Source organism: Heptranchias perlo, unplaced genomic scaffold (assembly GCF_035084215.1).
Source record: "Heptranchias perlo isolate sHepPer1 unplaced genomic scaffold, sHepPer1.hap1 HAP1_SCAFFOLD_143, whole genome shotgun sequence".
In the NCBI taxonomy this organism is placed as follows: Eukaryota; Metazoa; Chordata; class Chondrichthyes; order Hexanchiformes; family Hexanchidae; genus Heptranchias; species Heptranchias perlo.
Window position 1 is genome coordinate 1,006,972 of NW_027138678.1, and position 27,275 is coordinate 1,034,246.

Genomic DNA, 27,275 nt, shown 5'->3' on the forward strand with positions numbered 1-27,275 from the left:
GGGTGTCTGGTCATGAGAGAGTTAAATATTCACAGTCTCCTGTATAGGATATCTGGCACTGAGAGGGTTATATATTCATGGTCTCCTGTACAGTATGTCTCGTACTAGGAGGGTTAAATATTCACGGTCTCATGAAGAGGGTGTCTGGTACTGAGAGGGTTAAATATTCACGGTCTCATGAACAGGATGTGTGGTACGAGAGGGTTAAATATTCACGGTGTCCTGTACAAGGTGTCTGGTATGGAGAGGGTTAAATATTCACATTCTGCAGTACATGGTATCTGGCTCAGAGAGGGTTAAACATTCATGGTCTCCTAGACAGGGTATCTGGCTCAGAGAGGGTTAAACATTCATGGTCTCCTAGACAGGGTATCTGGCTCAGAGAGGGTTAAACATTCATGGTCTCCTAGACAGGGTGTTTGGTACTGAGAGGTTTAAATATTCATGGTCTCCTGTACAGGGTATCTGGTACTGAGAGGGTTAAATATTCATGGTTTGCTGTTCAGGGAATCTGGTACTGAGAGGGTTAAATATTCATGGTTTGCTGTTCAGGGAGTCCGGTACTGAGAGGGTTAAATATTCATGGTTTGCTGTTCAGGGAGTCTGGCACTGAGAGGGTTAAAGATTCACTGCCTCCTGTACAGGGTGTCTGGTACTGGGAGGGTTAAATATTCATGGTGTCCAGTACAGGGTGTCTGGTGCTGAGAGGGTTAAATTTTCACAGTGTCCTATTCAGGGTATCTGGTACTGAGAGGGTTAAATATTCACGGTGTCCTATTCAGGGTGTCCGGTACTGAGAGGGTTAAATATTCACTGTCTCCACTACAGGGTGTCTGGTACTGAGAGGGTTAACTATTCACAGACTCCTGCACAGGGTGTCTGGTACTGAGAGGGTTAAATAGTCATGGTTTGCTGTTCAGGGAGTCTGGTACTGAGAGGGTTAAATATTCACTGTCTCCTGTACAGGGTGTCTGGTACTCAAAAGGTTAAATATTCACGGACTCCTGTACAAGGTGTCTGGTACTGAGTGGGTTAAATATTCACGGTCTTTTATGCATGTTATCTGGTACTGAGAGGGTTAAATATTCACGGACTCCTGTATAGGGTATCTGGTACTGAGAGGGTTCATTATTCATGGTCTCCTGTATAGGGTGTCTGGTACTGAGAGGGTTCATTATTCATGGTCTCCTGTATAGGGTGTCTGGTACTGAGAGTGTTAAATATTCATGGTCTCCTGTACAGTATGTCTGGTACTGAGAGTGTTAAATATTCATGGTCTCTTGTACAGTATGTCTGGTACTGAGAGTGTTAAATATTCATGGTCTCCTGCACAGGGTGTCTGGTACTAAGAGGGTTAAATATTCACGGTCTCAGGAACAGGATGTGTGGTACTAGAGGGTTAAATATTCAAAGTGTCCTGTGCAGGATATCTGGTACGGAGAGCGTTAATTATTCACATTCTCCAGTACAGGGTTAAACATTCATGGTCTCCTATAAAGGGTGTTTGGTGCTGAGAGGGTTAAATATACACTATCCCATCAAACACTCCCAGGGCAGGTACAGGGTTAGATACAGAGTAAAGCTCCCTCCACATTGTCCCATCAAACACTCCCAGGGCAGGTACAGGGTTAGATACAGAGTAAAGCTCCCTCTACACTGTCCCATCAAACACTCCCAGGGCAGGTACAGGGTTAGATACAGAGTAAAGCTCCCTCTACACTGTCCCGGCAAACACTCCCAGGGCAGGTACAGGGTTAGATACAGAGTAAAGCTCCCTCTACACTGTCCCATCAAACACTCCCAGGGCAGGTACAGGGTTAGATACAGAGTAAAGTTCCCTCTACACTGTCCCATCAAACACTCTCAGGGCAGGTACAGGGTTAGATACAGAGTAAAGCTCCCTCTACACTGTCCCATCAAACACTCCCAGGGCAGGTACAGGGTTAGATATAGATTAAAGCTCCCTCCACACTGTCCCGTCAAACACTCCCAGGGCAGGTACAGGGTTAGATATAGATTAAAGCTCCCTCTACACTGTCCCATCAAACACTCCCAGGGCAGGTACAGGGTTAGATACAGAGTAAAGCTCCCTCTGCACTGTCCCATCAAACACTCCCAGGGCAGGTGCAGGGTTAGATATAGATTAAAGCTCCCTCCACACTGTCCCGTCAAACACTCCCAGGGCAGGTACAGGGTTAGATATAGATTAAAGCTCCCTCTACACTGTCCCATCAAACACTCCCAGGGCAGGTACAGGGTTAGATACAGAGTAAAGCTCCCTCTGCACTGTCCCATCAAACACTCCCAGGGCAGGTGCAGGGTTAGATATAGATTAAAGCTCCCTCCACACTGTCCCGTCAAACACTCCCAGGGCAGGTACAGGGTTAGATATAGATTAAAGCTCCCTCTACACTGTCCCATCAAACACTCCCAGGGCAGGTACAGGGTTAGATACAGAGTAAAGCTCCCTCTGCACTGTCCCATCAAACACTCCCAGGGCAGGTACAGGGTTAGATATAGATTAAAGCTCCCTCTACATTGTCCCATCAAACACCCTCAGGGCAAATACAGCATGAATTAAGTGGGGTCTCCTCTTTCCTTTCTCCTTCTCCTTCTTGGCTATATTCAGCTCTCAGAACTCAATGCTCTACGCTTCGTATCACATAACTGTCCCCATCGCCTGAAATTGAAACTTTAATTGCAATTTGTCTCTGTATTTGGAAAGCAGGCCCCATGAACCACCACTCAATCTCAAGTCCTTTGAGTAATGGGCGGTTCCCTTTGTATCAGAGCTGAACGTGTAACCTTGCACGTCCTGCCCAGTGTCGAATTGGAACGACGAACACGGGTGAGAGCAAAACTGAGAGGTTATAATTATCAGGAAAGGCTGAACAGGCTGCAGCTCTTTTCTCCAGAAGCGAGAAGGCTGAGGGGTGACCTGATAGAGGTCTTCAAAATAATGAAGAGGTCTGATGGGCTGGATGCAGAGAAAACGTTTCCACTTGTGGGGGAGACCAGAACTAGGGGGCCATCAAAATAAGATAGTCCCAAATAAATCCAATCGGGAATTTAGGAGAAACTTATTTACTCAGAGAGTAGTGAGAAAGTGGAATTTGCTCCCACATGGAGTAGTCGAGGCGAGTAGTATAGATGGATTTAAGGTGAAACTGCATAAACACATGAGGGAGAAAGGAATAGAAGGATATGGTGATAGGGTGAGATGAAGTAGGGAGGGAAAAGACTTATTTATTGCATAGGGTACGGTAGCATAATGGTTATGTTACTGGATTAGTAATCCAATAAGCCTGGCCTAATACATCCTGTTGTCATGTCGTTCAAATCCCACCACGGCAGTTGGGGCTTTTTAATCAATTAATTCAGTAAAATCTGGAATTAAAACAAAACTAGCATCAGCAATTGGTGGCTATGAAACGACCATCCTTACCCAGTCTGGCCTACACGTGACTCTAGACCTACAGCAATGTGGTTGATTCTTAAATAGTCCAGCCAGCCACTCAGTTGTGCAATTCTCGCTACAAAAAGTAACCCTCACCGTGCAGAGTGCAGCAGTTCAAGAAGGCGGCTCACCAACCTTCCTTCTTGAGGTGGCAGTCAGAGGATGGGGCAATAAATGCTGGAATTTCCCTCCATTGGGCTCCGCCCGGCCATGGGGGAAGGTCTCCCTTTAAAATCCTAAAACCGACAATTCTGTCGTCAGGCGGTGGTACTTGAAACACGCCCACTTCCCTGGGGCTCCACCCATCAACTCCTGTCAGATAACAATGGACTTAAATTCTTAACGGGGAGGGCGTCGCTCACATTCGTTTGACTCGGCCACCGCCACCCCGCTCACGGATGAATCTCGCAGGTTCGCTGTTGGCCCTCGGGGCCCTCTCCCTGGTCTCGGCGGGCATCGAATACGACGACGGCGTGCTGGTCCTGACGGAGGAGAACTTCGAGGAGGCACTCGGGAGGCACTCGGCCCTGCTGGTCGTTTTCTGCAAGTATCTGGCGCAAGGCAGCCGTCCGTTTGATGTCCGCAAAGAGAGAGGAAGCAAAATATGATCGTTCTCCTGTAGAGCAGGAGACGGTCAAGCGGAGATTTAACCAAAAACGGTACCAGGGATGAAGGGACCTCAGTTCTGTGGCGAGACTGGAGAAGCTGGGGTTGGTCTCCTTAGAACAGAGAGGGTAAAGGGGAGATTTAGTCGAGGTGTTCAAAATTAAGCGGGGTTTTGATAGAGTAAAATAAGGAGAAACTGTTTCCAGTGGCGGGAGAGTCGGTAACCAGAGGCCAGAGATTTAAGATAATTGGCAAAAGAGCCAGAGGGGAAGATGAGGCGTTTTATTTTACGCAGCGAGTTGTCCTGATCTGAAATTCACTGCCTGAAAGGGTATTAATTCAATAATAACTTTCAAAACAGTATTGGAGAAATACTCAAAGGGAAAAAAAGTTACTGGGCTATGGGGAAAGAGCAGGGGAGAGTGGGATTAATTGAAGAGCTCTTTCAAAGAGCCGGCACGGTATGATGGGCCGAATGGCCGCCTTCTGTGCCTTATATTTCTACGATTCTGTGATGCAAGGTGTACCGCAGACTCGCTGGTCCGAGGGGTACTGTTATTATGTGTACACCCCAGTCAGGCAAGGTACACCACAGTCCTTGCACTCACAGGGTCACTATCATTAAGGGTGTACCTCTGTCACTGTGAGGGGTAACACAGGCTAGGGACTGACAGGGTCACTGTCATTAGGGGTTATACCTCTGTCACTGTGAGGGCTAACACAGTCCCTGCACTCACAGGGTCACTGTCATTAGGGGTTATATCTCTCTCACTGTGAGGGCTAACACAGTCCCTGCACTCACAGGGTCACTGTCATTAGGGGTTATATCTCTGTCACTGTGAGGGCTAACACAGTCCCTGCACTCACAGGGTCACTGTCATTAGGGGTTATATCTCTGTCACTGTGAGGGCTAACACAGTCCCTGCACTCACAGGGTCACTATCATTAAGGGTGTACCTCTGTCACTGTGAGGGGTAACACAGGCTAGGGACTGACAGGGTCACTGTCATTAGGGGTTATATCTCTGTCACTGTGAGGGCTAACACAGTCCCTGCACTCACAGGGTCACTATCATTAAGGGTTATATCTCTGTCACTGTGAGGGCTAACACAGGCTAGGGACTGACAGGGTCACTGTCATTAGGGGTTATACTTCTGTCACTGTGAGGGCTAACACAGGCTAGGGACTGACAGGGTCACTGTCATTAGGGGTTATATCTCTGTCACTGTGAGGGCTAACACAGTCCCTGCACTAACAGGGTCACTGTTATTAAGGGTTATATCTCTCTCACTGTGAGGGCTAACACAGTCCCTGCACTCACAGGGTCACTATCATTAAGGGTTATATCTCTGTCAACTGTGAGGGCTAACACAGGCTAGGGACTGACAGGGTCACTGTCATTAGGGGTTATATCTCTGTCACTGTGAGGGCTAACACAGTCCCTGCACTAACAGGGTCACTGTTATTAAGGGTTATATCTCTCTCACTGTGAGGGCTAACACAGTCCCTGCACTCACAGGGTCACTATCATTAAGGGTTATATCTCTGTCAACTGTGAGGGCTAACACAGGCTAGGGACTGACAGGGTCACTGTCATTAGGGGTTATACCTCTGTCACTGTGAGGGCTAACACAGTCCCTGCACTCACAGGGTCACTATCATTAGGGGTTATATCTCTGTCACTGTGAGGGGTAACACAGTCCCAGCACTCACAGGGTCATTATCATTAAGGGTGTACCTCTGTCACTGTGAGGGGTAACACAGTCCCTGCACTCACAGGGTCACTATCATTAAGGGTGTACCTCTGTCACTGTGAGGGGTAACACAGGCTAGGGACTGACAGGGTCACTGTCATTAGGCGTTATACCTCTGTCACTGTGAGGGCTAACACAGTCCCTGCACTCACAGGGTCACTGTCATTAGGGGTTATACCTCTGTCACTGTGAGGGGTAACACAGTCCCTGCACTCACAGGGTCACTGTCATTAAGGGTTATACCTCTGTCACTGTGAGGGCTAACACAGTCCCTGCACTCACAGGGTCACTGTCATTAGGGGTTGTACCTCTGTCACTGTGAGGGCTAACACAGTCCCTGCACTCACAGGGTCACTGTCATTAAGGGTGTACCTCTGTCACTGTGAGGGGTAACACAGGCTCGGGACTGACAGGGTCACTGTCATTAGGGGTTATACCTCTGTCACTGTGAGGGCTAACACAGTCCCTGCACTCACAGCGTCACTGTCATTAGGGGTTATACCTCTCTCACTGTGAGGGCTAACACAGTCCCTGCACTCACAGGGTCACTGTCATTAAGGGTTATACCTCTGTCACTGTGAGGGCTAACACAGTCCCTGCACTAACAGGGTCACTGTCATTAAGGGTTATACCTCTGTCACTGTGAGGGCTAACACAGTCCCTGCACTAACAGGGTCACTGTTATTAAGGGTTATATCTCTCTCACTGTGAGGGCTAACACAGTCCCTGCACTAACAGGGTCACTGTCATTAAGGGTTATACCTCTGTCACTGTGAGGGCTAACACAGTCCCTGCACTCACAGGGTCACTGTCATTAAGGGTTATACCTCTGTCACTGTGAGGGCTAACACAGTCCCTGCACTCACAGGGTCACTGTCATTAGGGGTTATATCTCTCTCACTGTGAGGGGTAACACAGTCCCTGCACTCACAGGGTCACTGTCATTAGGGGTTAAACCTCTGTCACTGTGAGTTGTGGACAGTCCATGCACTCACACTGTCGCTGTTGCACCTATTTTTCTGTCCCAGGAGTTTTCGTGCCTGGCCGGCACTTGCAGGGTTAATCATTCTCCCCGCGGCCAAGCAGCTCTGACAGGTTTTGCCTTTCAAATTTTTTCTGCTGCGCCCAGATAAAGCTCGGCTTGCACGAACATGCTGTGACCACACTCCTTGCAGGAAGTCCTCTCTTGAAATTAGCCTGTTTTCCTGACTGATCTCACAAGAGTTCTGCCAAACCTTTCACTGTGAATTGGATTTGAATAAACTGTCAGGCGCACGATGGCGGAAAACCGTTTGGGTTTTTGCATTTCATCTTCTTTCACCCGACAGATTTGATCAATATTTGCATATACCTGTCCCAGTAAACAGGTCCATCTGATATTCAGCCAAACCAGACTGACTAATACCAGAGGAATGAGGCGCGGCCCTGATAATACTTCGAATAATAATACTTGTTTTAACCTTTCTCACTCTTTTTCTCCTACATGGCAACGCTCGCAATAATTAGGGCTACAATTTTAAAAAATGTTCAGAGTCACAATTAGACATTACAGACAAGTTATAGGGAAATCTCCGACACTATTTATAAAACCTTGTCGAGGAGGATTTGCGAAAACAGGTTTTCACAAATGACAGACGACGTACACTCCTTAAATGACAGGTGTTGTGGGAGAAAACAAAGCGAAGGCATTGGTCAGACAACTGATGTACCGCAAAGAACAGGGAGCAGGTGTTGAATTGGACACTCACCTGATGTATATTAAAGAATAGGGAGCAGGTGTTGAATTGGACACTCACCTGATGTATATTAAAGAATAGGGAGCAGGTGTTGAATTGGACACTCACCTGATGTATATTAAAGAATAGGGAGCAGGTGTTGAATTGGACACTCACCTGATGTATATTAAAGAATAGGGAGCAGGTGTTGAATTGGACACTCACCTGATGTATATTAAAGAATAGGGAGCAGGTGTTGAATTGGACACTCACCTTATGTATATTATAGAATAGAGAGTAGGTGTTTTATTGGAAACACACGTGACCTATTGTGTAGCATAAGGAGTGGATGCTGCATTGTTCAGTTCAATGTAGGTCCCTTACAGTCAGAAATAGGGGAAGTTACAATGGGGAAGAAAGAAATGGCAGAAGAATTAAACACATACTTTGGTTCTGTCTTCACAAAGGAGGACACAAATAACAGCCCAGAAATATTAAGGAACCAAGGGTCTCGTGTGAGGGATGAACTGAAGGAAACCAGTATTAGTAAAAAAAAAATGCCAGGGAAATTAACGGGGCTAAAGGCTGACCAAACTCCAGTGCCTGATAATCTGCATCCCAGTGTATTAAAGGAAGTGGCCCTTGAAATAGTGGAGGCATTGGTGATCAGTTTCCAAAATTCTATAGACTCTGGAACAGTTCCTGCAGATTGGAGGGTGGCAAATGTAACCCCACTATTTAAAAAAGGAGGGAGAGAAAAAACAGGGAAATACCGACCAGTTAGCCTAACATCAGTAGTGGGGACAATGCTAGAGTCTATTATAAAAGATATGATAACAGAACACTTGGAAAGCATTAACCGGATTGGACAAAGTCAGCGTGTGTTTAAGAAAGGGAAATCATGCTTAACAAATCTACTGGAGTTTTTTGAGGAGGTAACTAGTAGAATGGATAGGGGAGAACTAGTGGATGTGGTGTACTGGATTTTCAGTAGGCTTTTGATAAGGTCCCACACAAGAGATTAATGTGAAAAATTAAAGCACATGGGATTGGGGGGAATATACTGGCATGGATTGAGAATTGGTTGACAGACAGGAAACAAAGAGTAGGAATAAACGGGTTTTTTTCCAGGTAGCAGGCAGTGACTAGTGGGGTACCGCAGGGATCAGTGCTTGGGCCCCAGCTATTCACAATATATATCAATGATTAAGATGAGTGAACTAAATGTCACATTTCCAAATTTGCAGAAGACACAAAACTGGGGTGGAATGTGAGCTGTGAGGAGGATGTAAAGAGCCTCCAATGTGATTTAGACAAGTTGGGTGAGTGGGCAAGAACATGGCAGATGCAGTACAACGTGGATAACTGTGAGGTTATCCACTTTGGTTGTAAAAACAGAAAGGCAGATTATTATCTGAATGGTGATAGATTGGGAAAAGGGGAGGCGCAACGAGACCTGGGTGTCCTTGTACACCAGTCGTTGAAAGCGAGCATTCAGGTGCAGCAAGCAGTTAGGAAGACGAATGGTATGTTGGCGTTCATTGCAAGAGGATTTGAGTATAGGAACAGGGATGTCTTGCTGCAGTTATACAGGGCCTTGGTGAGATCACATCTGGAGTATTGTGTGCAGTTTTGGTCTCCTTATCTGAGGAAGGATGTCCTTGCCATGGAGGGAGTGCAACGAAAGTTTACCAGACTGATCACTGGGATGGCAGGACTGTCGTATGAGGAGAGATTGGGTCGACTAGGCCTATATTCACTCGAGTTTAGAAGAATGAGAGTTGATCTCATCGAAACATATAAAATTCTAACAGGACTAGACAGGGTAGATGCAGGGAGGATGTTCCCGATGGCTGGGGAGTCCAGAATCAGGGGTCACAGTCTCTGGATATGGGATATGCCATTTAGAACCGATATGAGGAGACATTTCTTCACTCAGAGGGTGGTGAACCTGTGGAATTCTCTACCACAGAAGGCAGTGGAGGCCAAGTCATTAGATGTATTCAAGAAAGAGATAGATATATTTCTTAATGCTAAAGGGATCAAGAGATATGGGGAAAAAGCGGGAACAGGGTACTGAGTTGGACGATCAGCCATGATCATTTTGAATGGCGGAGCAGGCCCGAAGGGCCGATTGGCCGATTCTTGCTCCCATTTTCTATATTTCTGTGTTTCTATGTGACGTGCTGTATAGAATGGAGTGTGGATGCTGCATTGGTCAGTCACGTGACCTACTGTATGGAATAGGGAGTGGGTGCTGCATTGGGCAGTCACGTGACCTACTGTATGGAATAGGGAGTGGGTGCTGCATTGGGCAGTCACGTGACCTTTTTTATAGAATAGGGAGTGAATGCGACCTTGGGCAGTCACGTGACGTGTTGCACAGGTAATGGTTTTAGATGTTAATGTGCAGCATTGTTGTGCCATCAGCAGAATGTATGATGTAATACAAAAGGACCGAGATGCATTAGCAGATGGGATATAATACAAATCAAACGAGTTGGTGTTATCCTGTGAGTCACGATTTGGCGCCTTATCTATTGAGGGCTACACCAGTCAGAATTTTCAAAATTGCGAAAATATTCATCAATTTCATCAGAATGAGCTGATTACAACAACGAAGGGTTCGAAAATGTGGGGACCTAAATTACAAATTGGGAAAATACATCAGGAATTCAGGCAAAATAACTGGTTTAATAATTGATCAGGGAAGGGAATTGAATAAAATGAATGGATTCGAAAGAAAAGTCAATTGGGGAAATCTCTGTCTTTAACATCTCGCCTGAGCAAAGCACAGAGAGGAATAATTACTGGGGAGTATCCCACGGCCCTAACAGAAACCACCGAATTTTCCTTCCATTAATTTCACTGGGATCAATATCGGATGGGTTCCGTTCCCAGGGTGTCACGCTCTCTGCACGATGGTCCTATCCTACACTGCACTGGGTGATCATTAATGTGGAAAAAAGAAAATCGATCTGAAAAGCCCTGAAGTTACACGGTGGGATACCAAGGTGGCAATATTCATCTTCGGAACATAGGAACAAGAGGAGGCCATTCAGCCCCTCGAGCCCATTCCGCCATTCAATGAGATCATGGCTGATCTGCAGTGAAGGTCCATCCGCTGTTCCTGGCTTTTCACCATTTAAAAACTGTTCCGATTTTCCTGTCTTTGGTCCAAATCGGATGTCCTGCTTTGAAATCCACCTGCCACAGTTTAGCCCTCTCACTTAATCTATCGTATAACCATAGAACCATAGAAAAGATACAGTAGAGAAGGGGGCCATTCGGCCCCATCGTGTTCGCGTCAGCTCGAAGAACAACCAGGTGCCCATTCTAATCCCACCTTCCAACACCCGGTCTGTAGCCCTGCAGCTTACAGCACTTGAAGTGCAGGTCCAGGTACTTTTTAAGAGTTGAGGGTCCCTGCCTCTCCCACCAATTCGGGCAGCGAATTCCATACACCCACCACCCTCTGGGGAAAAAAGTTTTTCCTCATGTCCCCTCTAATCCTTCCGCCAATCAGCTTCAATCTATGTCCTCTAGTTCTTGAACTCTCCACTAGGGGAAACAGGTACTTCCTGTCGACTCTATCTGGGCCCCTCATAATTTTGTACACCTCAATCAAGTCTCCCCTCAGCCTCCTCTGCTCCAAGGAAAACAACCCCAGCCTATCCAATCTCTCCTCGTAGCTGCAATTTTCAAGCCCTGGCAACATTCTTGTAAATCTTCTCTGCACTCCCTCCAGAGCAATTAAGACCTTCCTGTAATGTGGCGACCAGAACTGTGCACAATACTCCTGCTGTGGCCTTACCAGCGTTTTATACAGTTCCATCATTACATCCCTGCTTTTGTATTCTATCCCTCGGCTAATAACGGAGAACATTCCGTATGCTTTTTTCACAAATTTATCTACCTGTACTGCCACCTTCAGGAACCTGTGCACGTGCACTCCAAGGTCTCTCACTTCCTCTACCGCTCTCAATATATTCCCGTTTACTGCGTATTCCCTTTTACTGTTTGCCCTCCCTAAGTGCATTACCTCACACTTCTCCGGGTTGAACTCCATTTGCCACTTTTCCACCCACTCCACCAACCCATTGATATCTTCTTGGAGTCTACAGCTATCCTCTTCACTATCAACTACACGGCCCATTTTTGTGTCGTCTGCAAATTTGCCAATCATGCCCCCTACATTCAAGTCCAAATCATTAAAATATACCACAAACAGCAAGGGACCCAACACTGAGCCCTGAGGCACACCACTGGAAACGGATTTTGTCTCTTAGTAAATTAATGTACCTGTCTACACTACTTACGATGCCACTTATCGTTGTGTCATCGGCAAACTGGGATATATGGCTCTCTATTGTGTTATCTAAGTCGTTAATAAATATAGTCAGTATTTGAGGCGCCAGCACAGATCCTGGTGGGACACCACTAGTCACTTCCTTCCATAGGAGTACATACCCATTACCCCTCACATTCTGTCTTCTACCGCCTAACCAGTCTCCTAACCAGGTCTTAAATTCTTCTCTTTGCTATCTCATGTGTGTTATGGGGAGTAAAGTCTCTGCCAAAACGGAGCCCCAAAGAAAATGTAATTCCTTACTGTTTCAGGAGACACGCCTATTTGGATGGAAGGATTTGGGAGCAATAAATTCATCCTGGGCGGAAAACCCGGACGAAGTCGAATCGTCCGTCCGTTGTACGCCCGGCTCGATATTCGAGTCCTCACAGTGAGGCGCCCAACAGAGGATGCCGCTCGTGTTTGCTTCCCGGCCCGCGTCCAATTTCACCCCGTCACGACCCAAGTTTAACTCATACCGACCATTTTATTTTTTAACGTTGATCATTTAGACACACCCTGGTGCGCTGGATGTGACGCCTTAGAGCACGAGTTCGAAAAGGCTGCGGGGATTCTCCGGAAGGAAGGACGGAAGATTGGATTGGCCGAGGTCAACGCCAGAAAGGAGGATGATTTGACCAGCGAGTTTGGTGTGAGCAAATTCCCAACTATCCTGTTTTTTGAGGATGGATCCAGAAAGAACCCCTTGGAATATACGGGTAACAGTTAAAGGATTATTTCGCACGGTTTGCTTTCCATCTCTCGGCCCTTCAAATCTAGGGCTACTTTTTTCCTCCTGGTCACTTAGGCTAATCTCGCTGCACTTCCTGTAATATATCCCAATCTCCTGCTCCCTGCCCATACCCTTTAGCACCCCACGTAGTCTGTTACTACACAACTGCGTGTGCCTTAATATCCGACATAGTCTATCTAACCCCACTCTCCTGATCGCTCCCTTCACCGATTTATATCCAAGATAGTTAAACCCTACTATCCCTTTCTCTCTTCAAACCATTCATAATTCAACTTTTCCTAACCTCACTCTCTTGTTCTCTCCTGTGACTTTTTCTCTCTGCATACCATTTAATATCCCCGTGTACTCTAACCCCACTCTCCTGCTCTCTCTCTACATACCATTTAATATCCCCGCGTACTCTAACCCCACTCTCCTGCTCTCTCTCTGCATACCATTTAATATCCCCGCGTACTCTAACCCCACTCTCCCTCTCTCTCTCTGCATACCATTTAATATCCCCGCGTACTCTAACCCCACTCTCCTGCTCTCTCTCTGCATACCATTTAATATCCCCGCGTACTCTAACCCCACTCTCCCTCTCTCTCTCTGCATACCATTTAATATCCCCGCGTACTCTAACCCCACTCTCCCTCTCTCTCTCTGCATACCATTTAATATCCCCGTGTACTCTAACCCCACTCTCCTGCTCTCTCTCTCTGCATACCATTTAATATCCCCGTGTAATCTAATCAAATTCTCTTGCTCTCTCTCGCATACCATTTAATATCCCCGTGTAATCTAACCCCACTCTCCTGCTCTCTCTCGCATACCATTTAATATCCCCGTGTAATCTAACCCCACTCTCCTGCTCTCTCTCTCTCTCTACATACCATTTAATATCCCCGTGTAATCTAATCAAATTCTCTTGCTCTCTCTCGCATACCATTTAATATCCCCGTGTAATCAATCCCACTCGCCTGCTCTCTCTCTCTCTGTATACCATTTAATATCCCCGTGTAATCTAACCCCACTCTCCTGCTCTCTCTCTCTCTGCATACCATTTAATATCCCCGTGTAATCTAATCCCACTCTCCTGCTCTCACTCTCTGCAAAACTTTTAATATCCCCGTGTAATCTAATCCCACTCTCCTGCTCTCTCTCTCACTGCAAACAATGTAATATCCCCGTGTAATCAATCCCACTCGCCTGCTCTCTCTCTCTCTGTATACCATTTAATATCCCCGTGTAATCTAACCCCACTCTCCTGCTCTCTCTCTCTCTCTACATACCCTTTAATATCCCCGTGTAATCTAATCCCACTCTCCTGCTCTCACTCTCTGCATAACTTTTAATATCCCCGTGTAATCAAATCCCACTCTCCTGCTCTCTCTCTCACTGCAAACAATGTAATATCCCCGTGTAATCAATCCCACTCGCCTGCTCTCTCTCTCTCTGTATACCATTTAATATCCCCGTGTAATCTAATCTCACTCTCCTGCTCTCTCTCTCTCTGCATACCATTTAATATCCCCGTGATTTAATATCCCCGTGTAATCTAATCCCACTCTCCTACTCTCTCTCTCTCTGTATACCATTTAATATCCCCGTGATTTAATATCCCCGTGTAATCTAATCCCACTCTCCTGCTCTCTCTCTCTCTGTATACCATTTAATATCCCCGTGATTTAATATTCCCGTGTAATCTAATCCCACTCTCCTGCTCTCTCTCTCTCTGTATACCATTTAATATCCCCGTGATTTAATATCCCCGTGTAATCTAATCCCACTCTCCTGCTCTCTCTCTCTCTCACTGCAAACAATGTAATATCCCCGTGTAATCAATCGCACTCTCCTGCTCTCTCTCTCTGTATACCATTTAATATCCCGGTGATTTAATATTCCCGTGTAATCTAATCGCACTCTCCTGCTCTCTCTCTCTCTGTATACCATTTAATATCCCCGTGATTTAATATCCCCGTGTAATCTAATCCCACTCTCCTGCTCTCTCTCTCTCTCACTGCAAACAATGTAACATCCCCGTGTAATCAATCGCACTCTCCTGCTCTCGCTTCCCAGACCCTTTTATATCCCACCTAATGTAATCTTCTTCTCCTCGTCGCTCTTCACATCCTTCACGATCTCTCCTAGTCAAATCCCACTCCCCTGCGCCCTCCGTGTAACATTCAATTTTCCCACCACATCTAATCTTAGTCTCTCCATCGGCCTCTCTCCATACCTTTAATATCCCATTTCGTCAAATCCCGCTCTCCTCCTCCTTCTCAGTACCTGCTCACTCCCCACGCCCTTCAATATCCCACCTAGTCTAATCCCATTCTTCTGTTTCGCCCATCATATCTTTTGATATTCCAATCGGTGATTTTAACCAACTAAAGCATTCTTCAGCCACGATCTATGGCGCAGAATTCTACATTTGAACCGCCCTCTGTGCAAATATATTTTTCAAGCTTTCTGATTGTGGTCATGACTGACTTAAATCCGTTGCCTTTTGTCCCTGTTGTGCCAATCAGTGGAAAAAAATCTATCACTATTTAATTTAATAATATGAGACCACTTCTTACGGTTTCAGGTCTGGTGAAAAAAAAATAACTTTTCATACCTGTAACTATGTAAATATACTTTACTCTTTTTATTTGAATTTATCTCCACGTTATAAAACAAGACTCGATGCTCCGACTGCGACCTATCTAAAGCTTTAGTACGGCACGGTAGCAGGCCATTCGACCCACCATGGCTATGCTGGCTCTGCACTTAGTATTCGACTTAACACTATTTCTGCTCACTTTGCCCTTCCTGTTCTGTCCCTGATGATGTTACATTAATTTTCCCTAGTTCACCAACCAGTGTACACAGTCATCCCCTATTTCTGTTATGAAAATCCCTCAACATTTTCAAAACCTTTTCTTAACTGTCCCTGTTCTAGTAAAAAGATCTACAATTTATATATAGGAACATAGGAACAGGAGTAGGCCATTCAGCCCCTCGAGCCCGCTCCGCCATTTGATGAGATCATGGCTGATCTGTGATCTAACTCCACATACCTGCCTTTGGCCCATATCCCTTAATACCTTTGGTTGCCAAAAAGCTATCTATCTCAGATTTAAAATTAGCAATTGAGCTAGTATCAATAGTCGTTCCGGAAGAGAGTTCCAAACTTCTACCACCCTTTGTGTGTAGAAATGTTTTCTAATCTCACTCTTGAAAGGTCTGGCTCTAATTTTTAGACTGTGCCCCCTACTCCTAGAATCCCCAACCAGCGGAAATAGTTTCTCTCTATCCACCCTATCCGTTCCCCTTAATATCTTATAAACTTCAACCAGATCATCCCTATCTCTCTTAATATTTCACAACACCTGGATCATTTTGGTGAACCTTTCCTGCGTCCTTTCCAAGGCCCTTGAGTAAGAAACCCTAAACCTCACATACAATTCTAACTGTGGCCTAATCGTTTATTTTGATAGGTTTAGCATTAAGTCAGCTTTGTAATTCTATACCCCTATTTATAAAACATAGGATTTCATTGGGATTAATTTGGACATGAGCGGGGATACAAAACAGGCGGATTCGCATGGATCACCCGTTATAGGCCGCGCCTGATATTCGGTTTAATCAACTTCATTACATAAACAACAATGAGCATTTATACAGCGCCTTTAACGTAGTAGAACGTCCCAAGGCGTTTCACAGGGGCGATTATCAAACAAGATTTGACACCGAGCCATGTCAGGAGACATTAGGACAGGTGACCAAAAGCTTGGTCAAAGAAGTAGGTTTTAGGGAGCGTTTTAAAGAAGGAGAGAGAGGCGGAGAGGTTTAGGGAGGGAATTCCAGAGATTAGGGCCCAGGCAGGTGATGGCACGGCCGCCAATGGTAGAGCGATTAAAATCGGGGATGCGCAAGAGGAGTAGTGCAGAGATCTCGGAGTGTCGTAGGGCGAGAGGAGGTTACAGAAATAAGGATGGGGGCGAGGGCCATGGAGGGATTTCAACAGGAGGATAAGAATTGTAGGGCTGGAGGAGGTTACAGAGATAGGGAGGGGGTAAGGGCCATGGAGGGATTTGAACAGGAGGATGAAGATTTTATAATCGAGATGTTCCCAGACCGGGAGCCAATGTACGTCAGTGAACACAGGGGGTGATGGCTAAACGGGACTTGGTGTGAATTAGCATACGGGCAGTATAGTTTTTGAATGAGCTCAAGTTTATGGAGGGTGGTAGATGGGAGGCCGGCCAGGAGAGCAATGGAATAGTCCCGTCAAGAGGTAACAAAGGCACGGATAAGGGTTTCAGCAGCCGATAAGCTGAGGCAGGGGCGGAGACGGGTGATGTTATGGAGGTGGAAGTAGGTGAGCTTGGTAATGGGGTGGATATAGGGTCAGAACCTAATCTTCAAGGTTAAGCATAAGGTGACAAAAGAACAGGTGGCCATCTGCTACATGGCTTCTTATCAAGCTTCTCATCTTGTTTCTTTTCCTCTTGTAATTAATTCATAGGAGAGGGCAGTTGATTTGAAGTCATGCCCCTTAAAGTCGTGCAGGACTAACAAGTATTCGGGTAGAATGAGGAGAGTGTGCTCATCTTGTACGGTTTTGTAACTAGTTTGGCTTTTACAGGCGATAAAGAGTCAGACGATATAATCACTTGGGTGAAAGAGCAGTCTGGAGATGAAGAACAGAGGGAGAAAACATATCAGGTGATAAAGGAGGCCCGTTATGATGATGCTGATGATAAGGACCGCGATGATGATGATGAGGATGATGATGATGATGATGACAACGATGATGATGATGATAACGAGCAGGATGCTGGCAAAAAGATTAAATCAGTCAAGGTTAATGAAGGCCATGAAGACGCTGCTGCTGACGATGGTGACGCTGCCGATGACGATGGTGACGCTGTCGATGACGATGGTGACGCTGTCGATGACCAAAATGGTGGTCAGGGGACAAATGAAGGAAGAAAAGAAGAATTATAAACCAACCATTTAAAGGAGAGGTACTGCACCCTAAGGTGATTTTGCTTGCAGTACAAGTTTTTAATAGAAATCCACCAAGGATACCAATTACAGTTGATACATGAAGATAGGAGGACTTAGAACCTCATTGTAAAATTCCTTTACCCGCTATTCCAAGACAGGCATGAACCTGCTTATTTCATTGAGCTAATGCCTTCTTAAAAATAACTGACAGAGGAATGTGACAGGGAACCATTTTGTCGGTCAATGCCCCCTACAATAATTCCTAGCTTTGGAACATATCAGATTATATTGGTCATAATAAAAAACAATTTCTGCGGTTGTCCAGGTGTAGAGATACAGCTCTTTGGGATCTTTATAATTATGAAATGTGTAGGAATTTTGTAAAATAGAAGATCTGTGTAACCTTCAGAAAGTCTCATTGTATTCCTACCCCTAACTGTTGGATAAGTTTTGCTTTGGGATGCTCCTCCAGTTCTTACATGCCTCAGCTCAGCAGCGGAGGGAGATTTCTTCCGACCAGCGCGATCATCCGAAATTCCTCTCTCCTCTATTTTGGCGGAGGCATTGACCCATTTGGACGCCTGTTAGAAGCCCCGTACGAAATTCAGTCCCGTTGATAAGCCCAGGGATGAGTTCCTACCTCGAGCTTGTGGTTTTGCTTGTTGATTGAATGGACCTGACAATAAAGATTTGTGATTGTAATAGAACCTTCTGTGTGCAAATGAGCTTTTTTATTCAGTGATCCTATAAAGCAACAAAAGGAGAGAGAAATGACAAAATCTCATCGAACCAGCCCTCGCCACAGTCTTAGGGACTGAAACCGTCTTGGGCGCCCATTTTACGCCCCACCCGATTTTACTTTCCATTGAAGTTCGACACTAAAAGGGACATTTTAGCCCCATGTGTCATAGAATCATAGAAGGGTAGCAGCACAGAAGGAGGCCATTCGGCCCATCCATCCCGTGCCAGCCCTTTGTAAGAGCAACCCGGTTAATACCCCTACTCTTTCCCCGTAGCCCTGCAAATTTTATCATCGGAACATAGGAACATAGGAACAGGAGTAGGCCATTCAGCCCCTCGTGCCTGCTCCGCTATTTGATAAGATCATGGCTGATCTGTGATCTAACTCCATATACCTGCCTTTGGCCCATATCCCCTAATACCTTTGATTGCCAAAAAGCTATCTATCTCAGATTTAATTTAACAATTGAGCGAGTATCAATTGCCGTTTGCGGAAGAGAGTTCCAAACTTCTACCACCCTTTGTGTGTAGAAATGTTTTCTAATCTCGCTCCTGAAAGGCCTGGCTCTAATTTTTAGACTGTGCCCCCTACTCCTAGAATCCCCAACCAGCGGAAATAGTTTCTCTCTATCCACCCTATCCGTTCCCCTTAATATCTTATAAACTTCGATCAGATCACCCCTTAACCTTCGAAACTCTCGAGAATACAACCCCAATTTGTGTAATCTCTCCTCGTAACTTAACCCTTGAAGTCCAGGTATCATCCTTTCAAATATTTATCCAAATTCCTTTTCCGAATCCGCGCCCGCCTCCCCTTTCAGGCATCGCATTCCGGATCAGAACCACTCGCTGCGTTAAAAAAAAGATCTTCCCTCATGTCGCCTCTGGTTCTTTGGCCAATCACCGTGAATCTGTGTCCTCTGGTTCTCGACCTTTCCGCCAATGGGAACGGTTTCTTTTTATTTACTTTATGGGCTGAATGGGTAGATTATGGGCTCAAGTCTCTGGAGTGGCCCTCCTAACTCAGAAGCAACAGTGATTCTTCCTATAATGAGAGCTGCTCTAATGGGCATCTCTCGACGGTGGGTGCAGTGCAAGTGTAAATGTTGCATCAAAGCAATTAATGCATGATGAGCATTTCTAAATCCTCAAGGATTATAATCCCGTACATTAATGCTTACAAATTTGGCCTCTCTATTTAATGGAACCGCTAACCATCACATGATGTGATTCTATGAAAATGGCAGCTCCTCACCCCTTGACAGTTACGAACATTCATTAAATAAATAAGCGAAACTTCCATTATAGTTTAATACAATCAGTAAACGGGAAGAGGAATTGAAACATGTTGAGAACGCATCTTTACTCAGGTGGATAGACATAATCCAAGTAAGTTTGTAAGACTGGGGAACATTCCGTCACACTGCCTCCTGCATTAAATGGGGTAGGAATCTGTCTTCGTGGCTGGTAGTGCATATCAAGCGCGGCCTATAATGGGCGGGGTTTATAATGGAAGGGGTTTATAATGGGCGCGGCATATAATAGGAAGGGTTTATTACGGGCGGGGGATATAATGGCAAGGGCTTATAAAGGGCGTGGCATTTAATGGGAGGGGATTATAACGGGCGGGGCATATAATGGCAGGGTTTTATAACGGTCGGGGCCTATAACGGGCGGGGCATTTAATGTGAGGGTTTATAACGGGCGGGACATATAATGGCAGGGTTTTATAACGGGCGGATCATTTAATGGGAGGGGATTATAACGGGGGAGGCATTTAATGGAACAGGTTTATAACGGGCGGGGCATATAATAGGAAGGGGTTTATAATGGGCGGGGCCTATAATGGGAGAGATTTATAACGGGCGGGGCATTTAATGGATGGGGTTTATAACGGGTGGGGCATTTAATGGAAGGAGTTTATAATCGGCGGGGCAATTAATGGGAGGGATTTATAACGGGCGGGGCATATAATAGGAAGGGGTTTATAACGGGCGGGGCCTATAATAGGAAGGGGTTTATAATGGGCGGGGCCTATAATGGGAGAGATTTATAACGGGCGGGGCATTTAATGGATGGGGTTTATAACGGGTGGGGCATTTAATGGGAGGGGTTTATAATCGGCGGGGCAATTAATGGGAGGGATTTATAACGGGCGGGGCATATAATGGGAGGGATTTATTATGGGCGGGGCAGGCCTATTACGGACGGCCGTCGGTGCACTACCGCCCGTTTTGCGCTGCCGATTGGGACAAATTCCTGCCCCAGTGACTTTACACTTTGCTCTACACAGTTTCAAAGATTTTTGCAAAACGTTTTTGTATTTTAGATCAAATAACAATTGAGGTGCGTAGCAAATACCAGGCAATGGACACATATCTCGTGTGATAATAAAGTCAACCGTTTACATTAAAGCCAGTAAAACAAGAGAACATTCAGTTCATTTAGTTAAACGTACATTGATCTTAGAAAACCTTTATACACTCAAGAGGCAATAAACATTCCTAATAACCAGCTAGATCAATCAATACAATTCAAGGCATTACAGGAGCTGGAGTTGCAGAGAGATCCTATACAATTCAAGGCACGACAGGAGCTGGAGGCTGAAGATAGATCTTATACAATTCAAGGCATTACAGGAGCTGGAGGCTGCAGATAGATCCTATACAATTCAAGGCATTACAGGAGCTGGAGGCTGCAGATAGATCCTATACAATTCAAGGCATTACAGGAGCTGGAGGCTGCAGATCGATCCTATACAATTCAAGGCATTACAGGAGCTGGAGGCTGCAGATAGATCCTATACAATTCAAGGCATTACAGGAGCTGGAGGCTGCAGATAGATCCTATACAATTCAAGGCATTACAGGAGCTGGAGGCTGCAGATAGATCCTATACAATTCAAGGCACGACAGGAGCTGGAGGCTGCAGATAGATCCTATACAATTCAAGGCATTACAGGAGCTGGAGGCTGCAGATAGATCTTATACAATTCAAGGCATTACAGGAGCTGGAGGCTGCAGATAGATCCTATACAATTCAAGGCACGACAGGAGCTGGAGGCTGCAGATAGATCCTATACAATTCAAGGCACGACAGGAGCTGGAGGCTGCAGATAGATCCTATACAATTCAAGGCACGACAGGAGCTGGAGGCTGCAGATAGATCCTAAGGAATTAAATGAAGATCTCTGGGGCTAATAGTTTTTCTCTGTTCTCAACGTTTTCTTATGTTCTCATTCAATGAAGCTAGATGTTTAGGAAGCTGGTTGAAACTGGGAGTATAAATATTCCTTGAGCAATAGCGCAAATCGGGCGCGTTCACATTCACTTCCGCTCCTGTCAATACACCGCCGCAGCCGAGGAAACAAAGTGACCAGCATTGAAATCAACTTCAGGGCATACAGCAGCTTTTTTCAGTTTCAGTGCGTAGCACTCTCGCCTCTGAGTCAGACGTTCGTGGGTTCAAATCCCACTCCAGAGCACAAAATCCAGGCTGACACTCATAGTACTGTACTGAGGGAGTGCTGTACTGTCGGAGGTGCCGTCTTTCGGGTGAGACTTTAAACCAGGCAAACGATCCCACGGCCACTATTTTCGGAGAAGAGCAGGGAGGGAATTCTCCCTGGTGTCCTGGCCAATATTTATCCCTCAAACAACATCACTAAAACAGATGATCTGGTCATTATCTCACTGCTGTTTGTGGGATCTTGCTGTGCGCAAATTGGCTGCTGCTTTTTCTACATTATAACTGTGACTACATTTCAAATATACTTCGTTGGTTGTAAATTGCTTTGGGACGTCCCGAGGTCGTGCAAAGTGCTGTAGAAATGAAAGTCTATCTTTCTTTCTATCTCTGGTTTCATTCCCCTGAGTGGCATAAATGCAACAACAATCGATTAGACTCAATGCCTTGAATGGTATGTTGGCCTTCATTGCAAGAGGATTTGAGTACAGGAGCAGGGATGTCTTACTGCAGTTATACAGGGTCATGGTGAGACCACATCTGGAGTATTGTGCGCAGTTTTGGTTCTCCTTATCTGAGGAAGGATGTCCTTGCCATGGAGGGAGTGCAATGAAGGTTTACCAGACTGATCCCTGGGTTGGCAGGACTGACGTATGAGGAGAGATTGGGTCGACTAGGCCTACATTCACTCGAGTTTAGACGAATGAGAGGTGATCTCATCGAAACATATAAAATTCTAACAGGAATAGACAGACGAGATGCAGGAACCAAGGCGGGTAGATGGAGGTAAGATACAGATCAGCCATGATCTAATTGAATGACGGAGCAGGCTCGAGGGGCTGAATGGTCGCCTCCTGTTCCTCTGTTCCTGTGTAATCGGGCAGTTTAGCGACAGAGGAAGATTTAAAACGGAAAACGAATTCACCAATTATATGGTCTTTTCTTTTTCTAGAATGCAATTAAATCCGTCTTCAGCTAAGGAAGAGCTAAATATGCATTTATGTAAGGCTCTTTGCGGCAGCAGGATTCCCAAAATGTCTTTATATCCAATGAAGTAATTGTGAATGTAGTCACTGTTGTAATGTACGGAAACTCAGCTTCAATTCGGGTGCAGTGAGGTCCCATAAACAGATCATCAAATAATGGGGTACATTTTCAATATACCTCCCGGGCGTAGACCCGGCGAGGTGGATGGGCCGCCCTTTATGGAAATGAATGGAAATGGTAATCGGGGCGTCGACCCACGTTAAAATTCCGAAACAATTTTTTTTTGCTGATGTTGGTTGAGGGATAAATATTGGCCCCAGGAGACTGGGGAGAACTCCCCCCTGCTCTTCTTCCAATAGTGCCCGTGAGATCTTTTACATCCAATTGAGAGGGGCAGGCGCAGCCTTGGTTTAATGTCTCACCCAAAAGATTGCACCTCCGACAGTGCAGCACTCCCGCAGTACTGACCCTCCGACAGTGCAGCACTCCCTCAGTACTGACCCTCCGACAGTGCAAGACTCCCTCAGTACTGACCCTCCGACAGTGCAGCACTCCCTCAGTACTGACCCTCCGACGGTGCAGCACTCCCTCAGTACTGACCCTCCGACAGTGCAGCACTCCCTCAGTACTGACACTCCGACAGTGCAAGACTCCCTCAGTACTGACCCTCCAACAGTGCAGCACCCCCTCAGTACTGACCCTCCAAAAGTGCAGCACTCCCTCAGTACTACCCCTCTGACAGTGCGGCACTCCCTCAGTAATGATGCTCCGACAGTGCAGCACTCCCTCAGTACTGACCCTCTGACAGCGAAGCACCCCCTCAGTACCGGCCCACCGACAGTGCAGCATTCCCTCAGTATTGTCCCTCCGACAGCGCAGCACTCCCTCAGTACCAACCCTCCAACAGTGCAGCAATCCCTCAGTACCAACCCTCCGACAGTGCAGCACTCCCTCAGTACTGAACCTCCGACAGTGCAGCACTCCCTCAGTATTGACTCGCCGACAGTGCAGCGCTCCCTCAGTACTGAACCTCCAACAGTGCAGCACTCTCTCAGTACTGCCCCTCCAACAGTGCAACGCTCCCTCAGTACTGACCCTCCGAGAGTGCAGCACTCCGTCGGTAGTGAACTTAAGTCTCAGCCAAGATTATGGGCTCAAGGGGTAGAAACCTGTTACACGGCCGGCCGGTAATCTGTTCTATTGATATTAATAGGACTGAATTTCAGGCGTGTCTTATAACAGGCGGCCTCTGCCATATCGCCAAATTTAGGCTATAACCCGAGGCGATTTTTTACCCGCCGGCCACTGGAATTATGATTGAACACATGCTCATTCTGACTCAGAGGCTACATTGCTACCACTGAGCCAAGTATGGTAGGTTGGCCATATGAGGAAATAGGTCCCTTTCAAATATTTCACCTCAAACAGTTCGCACATTCTCGCCTCTCTCCATAAACCAAGGTAATTTTAACCTAACTCGCTGGGTGGAAAAGCCAAAGGATCGTGTGGAACGCCGATTTTATGCCCCGCCCAATATTACTCCCCATTGCAGTCAATCTCGGGTAATATTGGACGAGGTTTAAAACCAGCGTCGCGCCCGATCACGTCAGTTTCCCGACGGGCGGGTTAGGTAAAAATTGCCCCCAATTACTGAAGGATGTGTCGTACTTCTGTAAGAGATGTGCGATGTTCCCCACAGATTTTCCTTCCTGCACCTCCCTTGCATCACACAGGCGGTGCGGAGGAAAATCTACAACGGGATCAATAAACCCTGGGCCGTAAATAACATTTTCAATATTAGCGGACAATGCGTTCCGAATGCAATTCTTTGGTACTCACTTCACTCATACTTTGGTTGTTGTTTTCAAAATTGCAAACAAACAAATGTCATACCCTGACAACCAATAGGGATTTCCCCATCCCGTTTCTAAATTGTTTTGTGGCTATTTCCGAATTCTGAGCCCACATCTCACTGACTTCACTGGAGAGTACAATCGGGCGGAATGTGAAACAACGTTTGCACTCGATCTCGCCAGTTTCCTGACTGGCGGGTTATGTTAAAATTGCCCCCCATGACTCTCATTACCAACGCCTTAACTCGGATGATTTCCTTCCTTGCAGCCCCCAGCTACAAACCGAAGCCAAGCAGCTCAGAGGCTTACCCACCAGGGGTAATTTTAACTTTGGGCGAAAGCTTCAAAGGGCCAATATCGAATTAACCGCCCATTATAACCCCGTCCGATTTACCCTTCCAATAATATAGATTCAGCCATCCGCTATACCTCTCCCCCAGTTTCATTTCCATTTAAGTCATTGGACCGATCCGTTACCGCCCGTTATCTGCCCGGTGGTGGACGCGGAAATTCAAGCCGTAGAAAAGAACAAACATTTATAACGTCTTCAGCAGGTCCCGGGGCGTCTACAGAAATATTCCTGAATGCATTCGTGACATGGTTACAGATTAGAACGGTAAAAAAATATATCCTTGGATACATTTTGAAGCAGGAAAAGTATTAAATGGCTGAAATAAGATAAATCCTGAACATTATTTTAACATAAGACAGAACCGGGGTGACTATTTGTGACCACGTCAACAGGCATTGAGGCAAACATGTAACACGAGACTGGAGTCAAATACAGACCAGGTAGGAATGGCAAGCTCCTGAATAAATAGTGTTGGTCCTTCTCCTTGAACAGCTGCAGTCCTTGTGGTGCAAGCTGCCTTTCCTGAAGGGCATTCGTGAACCAATTGAGATTTTTTTTTATTTGTTCATGGGATGTGGGCGTCGCTGGTGAGGCCAGCATTTATTGCCCATCCCTAATTGCCCTTGAGAAGGTGGTGGTGAGCCGCCTTCTTGAACCGCTGCAGTCCGTGTGGTGAAGGTTCTCCCACAGTGCTGTTAGGAAGGGAGTTCCAGGATTTTGACCCAGCGACGATGAAGGAACGGCCGATATATTTCCAAGTCGGGATGGTGTGTGACTTGGAGGGGAACGTGCAGGTGGTGTTGTTCCCATGTACCTGCCGCTCTTGTCATTCTAGGTGTTTGCAGCAGTTTTTATGGTTACATTCTGACTCCAGCTCACAAATTAGCATGTTGACTGAATTAACTTACTGTTATTCCAATGCCATAACTCTTAGGCCAAGGCAGGAACGTCGTGGGAAGGCCATCACCTCACCTCCACCTTCCCTTCCAACTCACACACGATCCTGAGTCGGACATGCATCCCCATTCCGCTGGCTCAATATCCTGAAATTCCCTACCTAACGTCATTGTGGAGAAGTAGCACCACCAGGACCGCAGTCGTTCAAAGAGAGACGGCCCACCTCCTCCTCTCCGGGCAACTAGGGACAGGCAATAAAACGTCGCCTTGCTAGCGTCGCCCACACCCCCAGAAAAAACACACAGGCCATAAATATAAACTACTGACAAATAAATTTAAATCAAATGCCTCAATGAACCCCAGGCAAAATCGTCACAAAGTGTGGTAGAGATAGAGGCATAAAAAAGAGAGAGAAATGGAGAAAGAGATTTAGATAGAAAGAGAAAGAGCTAGGGAGAGAGATATGATAGAGATGAAGATAATGATAGCGGCGGAGATAGATAAAGAAATAGATAAAGTTCATAAATATAGGTAGCGAAATATAAATGGTCTCTAAGGGAATCAAGGGATATGGGGATCGAGCAGGAAAGTGGAGTTGAGGTCGAAGATCAGCCATGATCGTATTAAATGGCGGAGCAGTCTGGAGGGGCTGAATGGCCCACTCCTGCTCCAATTTCTTATGTTCTAGTGTTCCAGAAATAGAATTGGAGAATGGGATAGAGATAGAAATTGAGTTAGAGGGAAAGAGATGGAGATAGAGGTAGACAGCTGAAGGGTTAGGTAGGGAGAGAGGTGTGATAACAATAATTATTGAGAGAGATAAAGATAGAGGTAGTGAGATAGAGATATAGAGACAGAGATATAGAGCTTCTGATAGAGATAGAGAAAGGTAGAGGTAGAGATATAAATAGAGATAGATATACCTTTCGAGATAGACATAACAACTGAGATAGAGGAGGGAGCGACATATGGACAGAAATAGGCAGAGATATAAAGCTAGAGATGGAGATATACAGATAGAAAGAGAGAAAGATAGACATGGACATATAGAATTACAAGTACAGATAGAGGTCGATATTTAGATATGGATAGAAAGAGATGCAGATAGCGAGAGATTAAAATAGAGATATAGATACACAGCGAACGAGACAGAGAGAGCAACTGAGATACAGGAGGGAGAGACTTTTGGAGATACAGACAAAGATAGATAGAGATAGAGACAGAGAAAGATAGAGAAAGCTAGTGACAAATAGAAATAGAGATATAAATGAAGAGATAGAGGACGAGATAGAGGTAGACAGACAGCATAAGAGGTAGAGGTAGATATTCACATACAAATATACTGATAAAGAGGTGGGTAGAGATATAG

At 45.8% G+C, this 27,275-nt stretch overlaps 1 protein-coding gene across 1 annotated transcript; it reads left to right on the forward strand.

The window, feature by feature from the left end:
- The first annotated feature begins 3,750 nt into the window (after positions 1-3,750).
- On the forward strand, positions 3,751-18,318 carry LOC137308889 (protein disulfide-isomerase-like). Its single transcript, XM_067977324.1, has 3 exons — positions 3,751-4,000; positions 12,393-12,599; positions 17,247-18,318. Exons 1-3 carry the CDS (start codon positions 3,856-3,858, stop codon positions 17,606-17,608), a joined length of 714 nt encoding a protein of 237 aa, XP_067833425.1. The 5' UTR covers positions 3,751-3,855; the 3' UTR covers positions 17,609-18,318.
- The last annotated feature ends 8,957 nt before the right edge of the window (positions 18,319-27,275 follow it).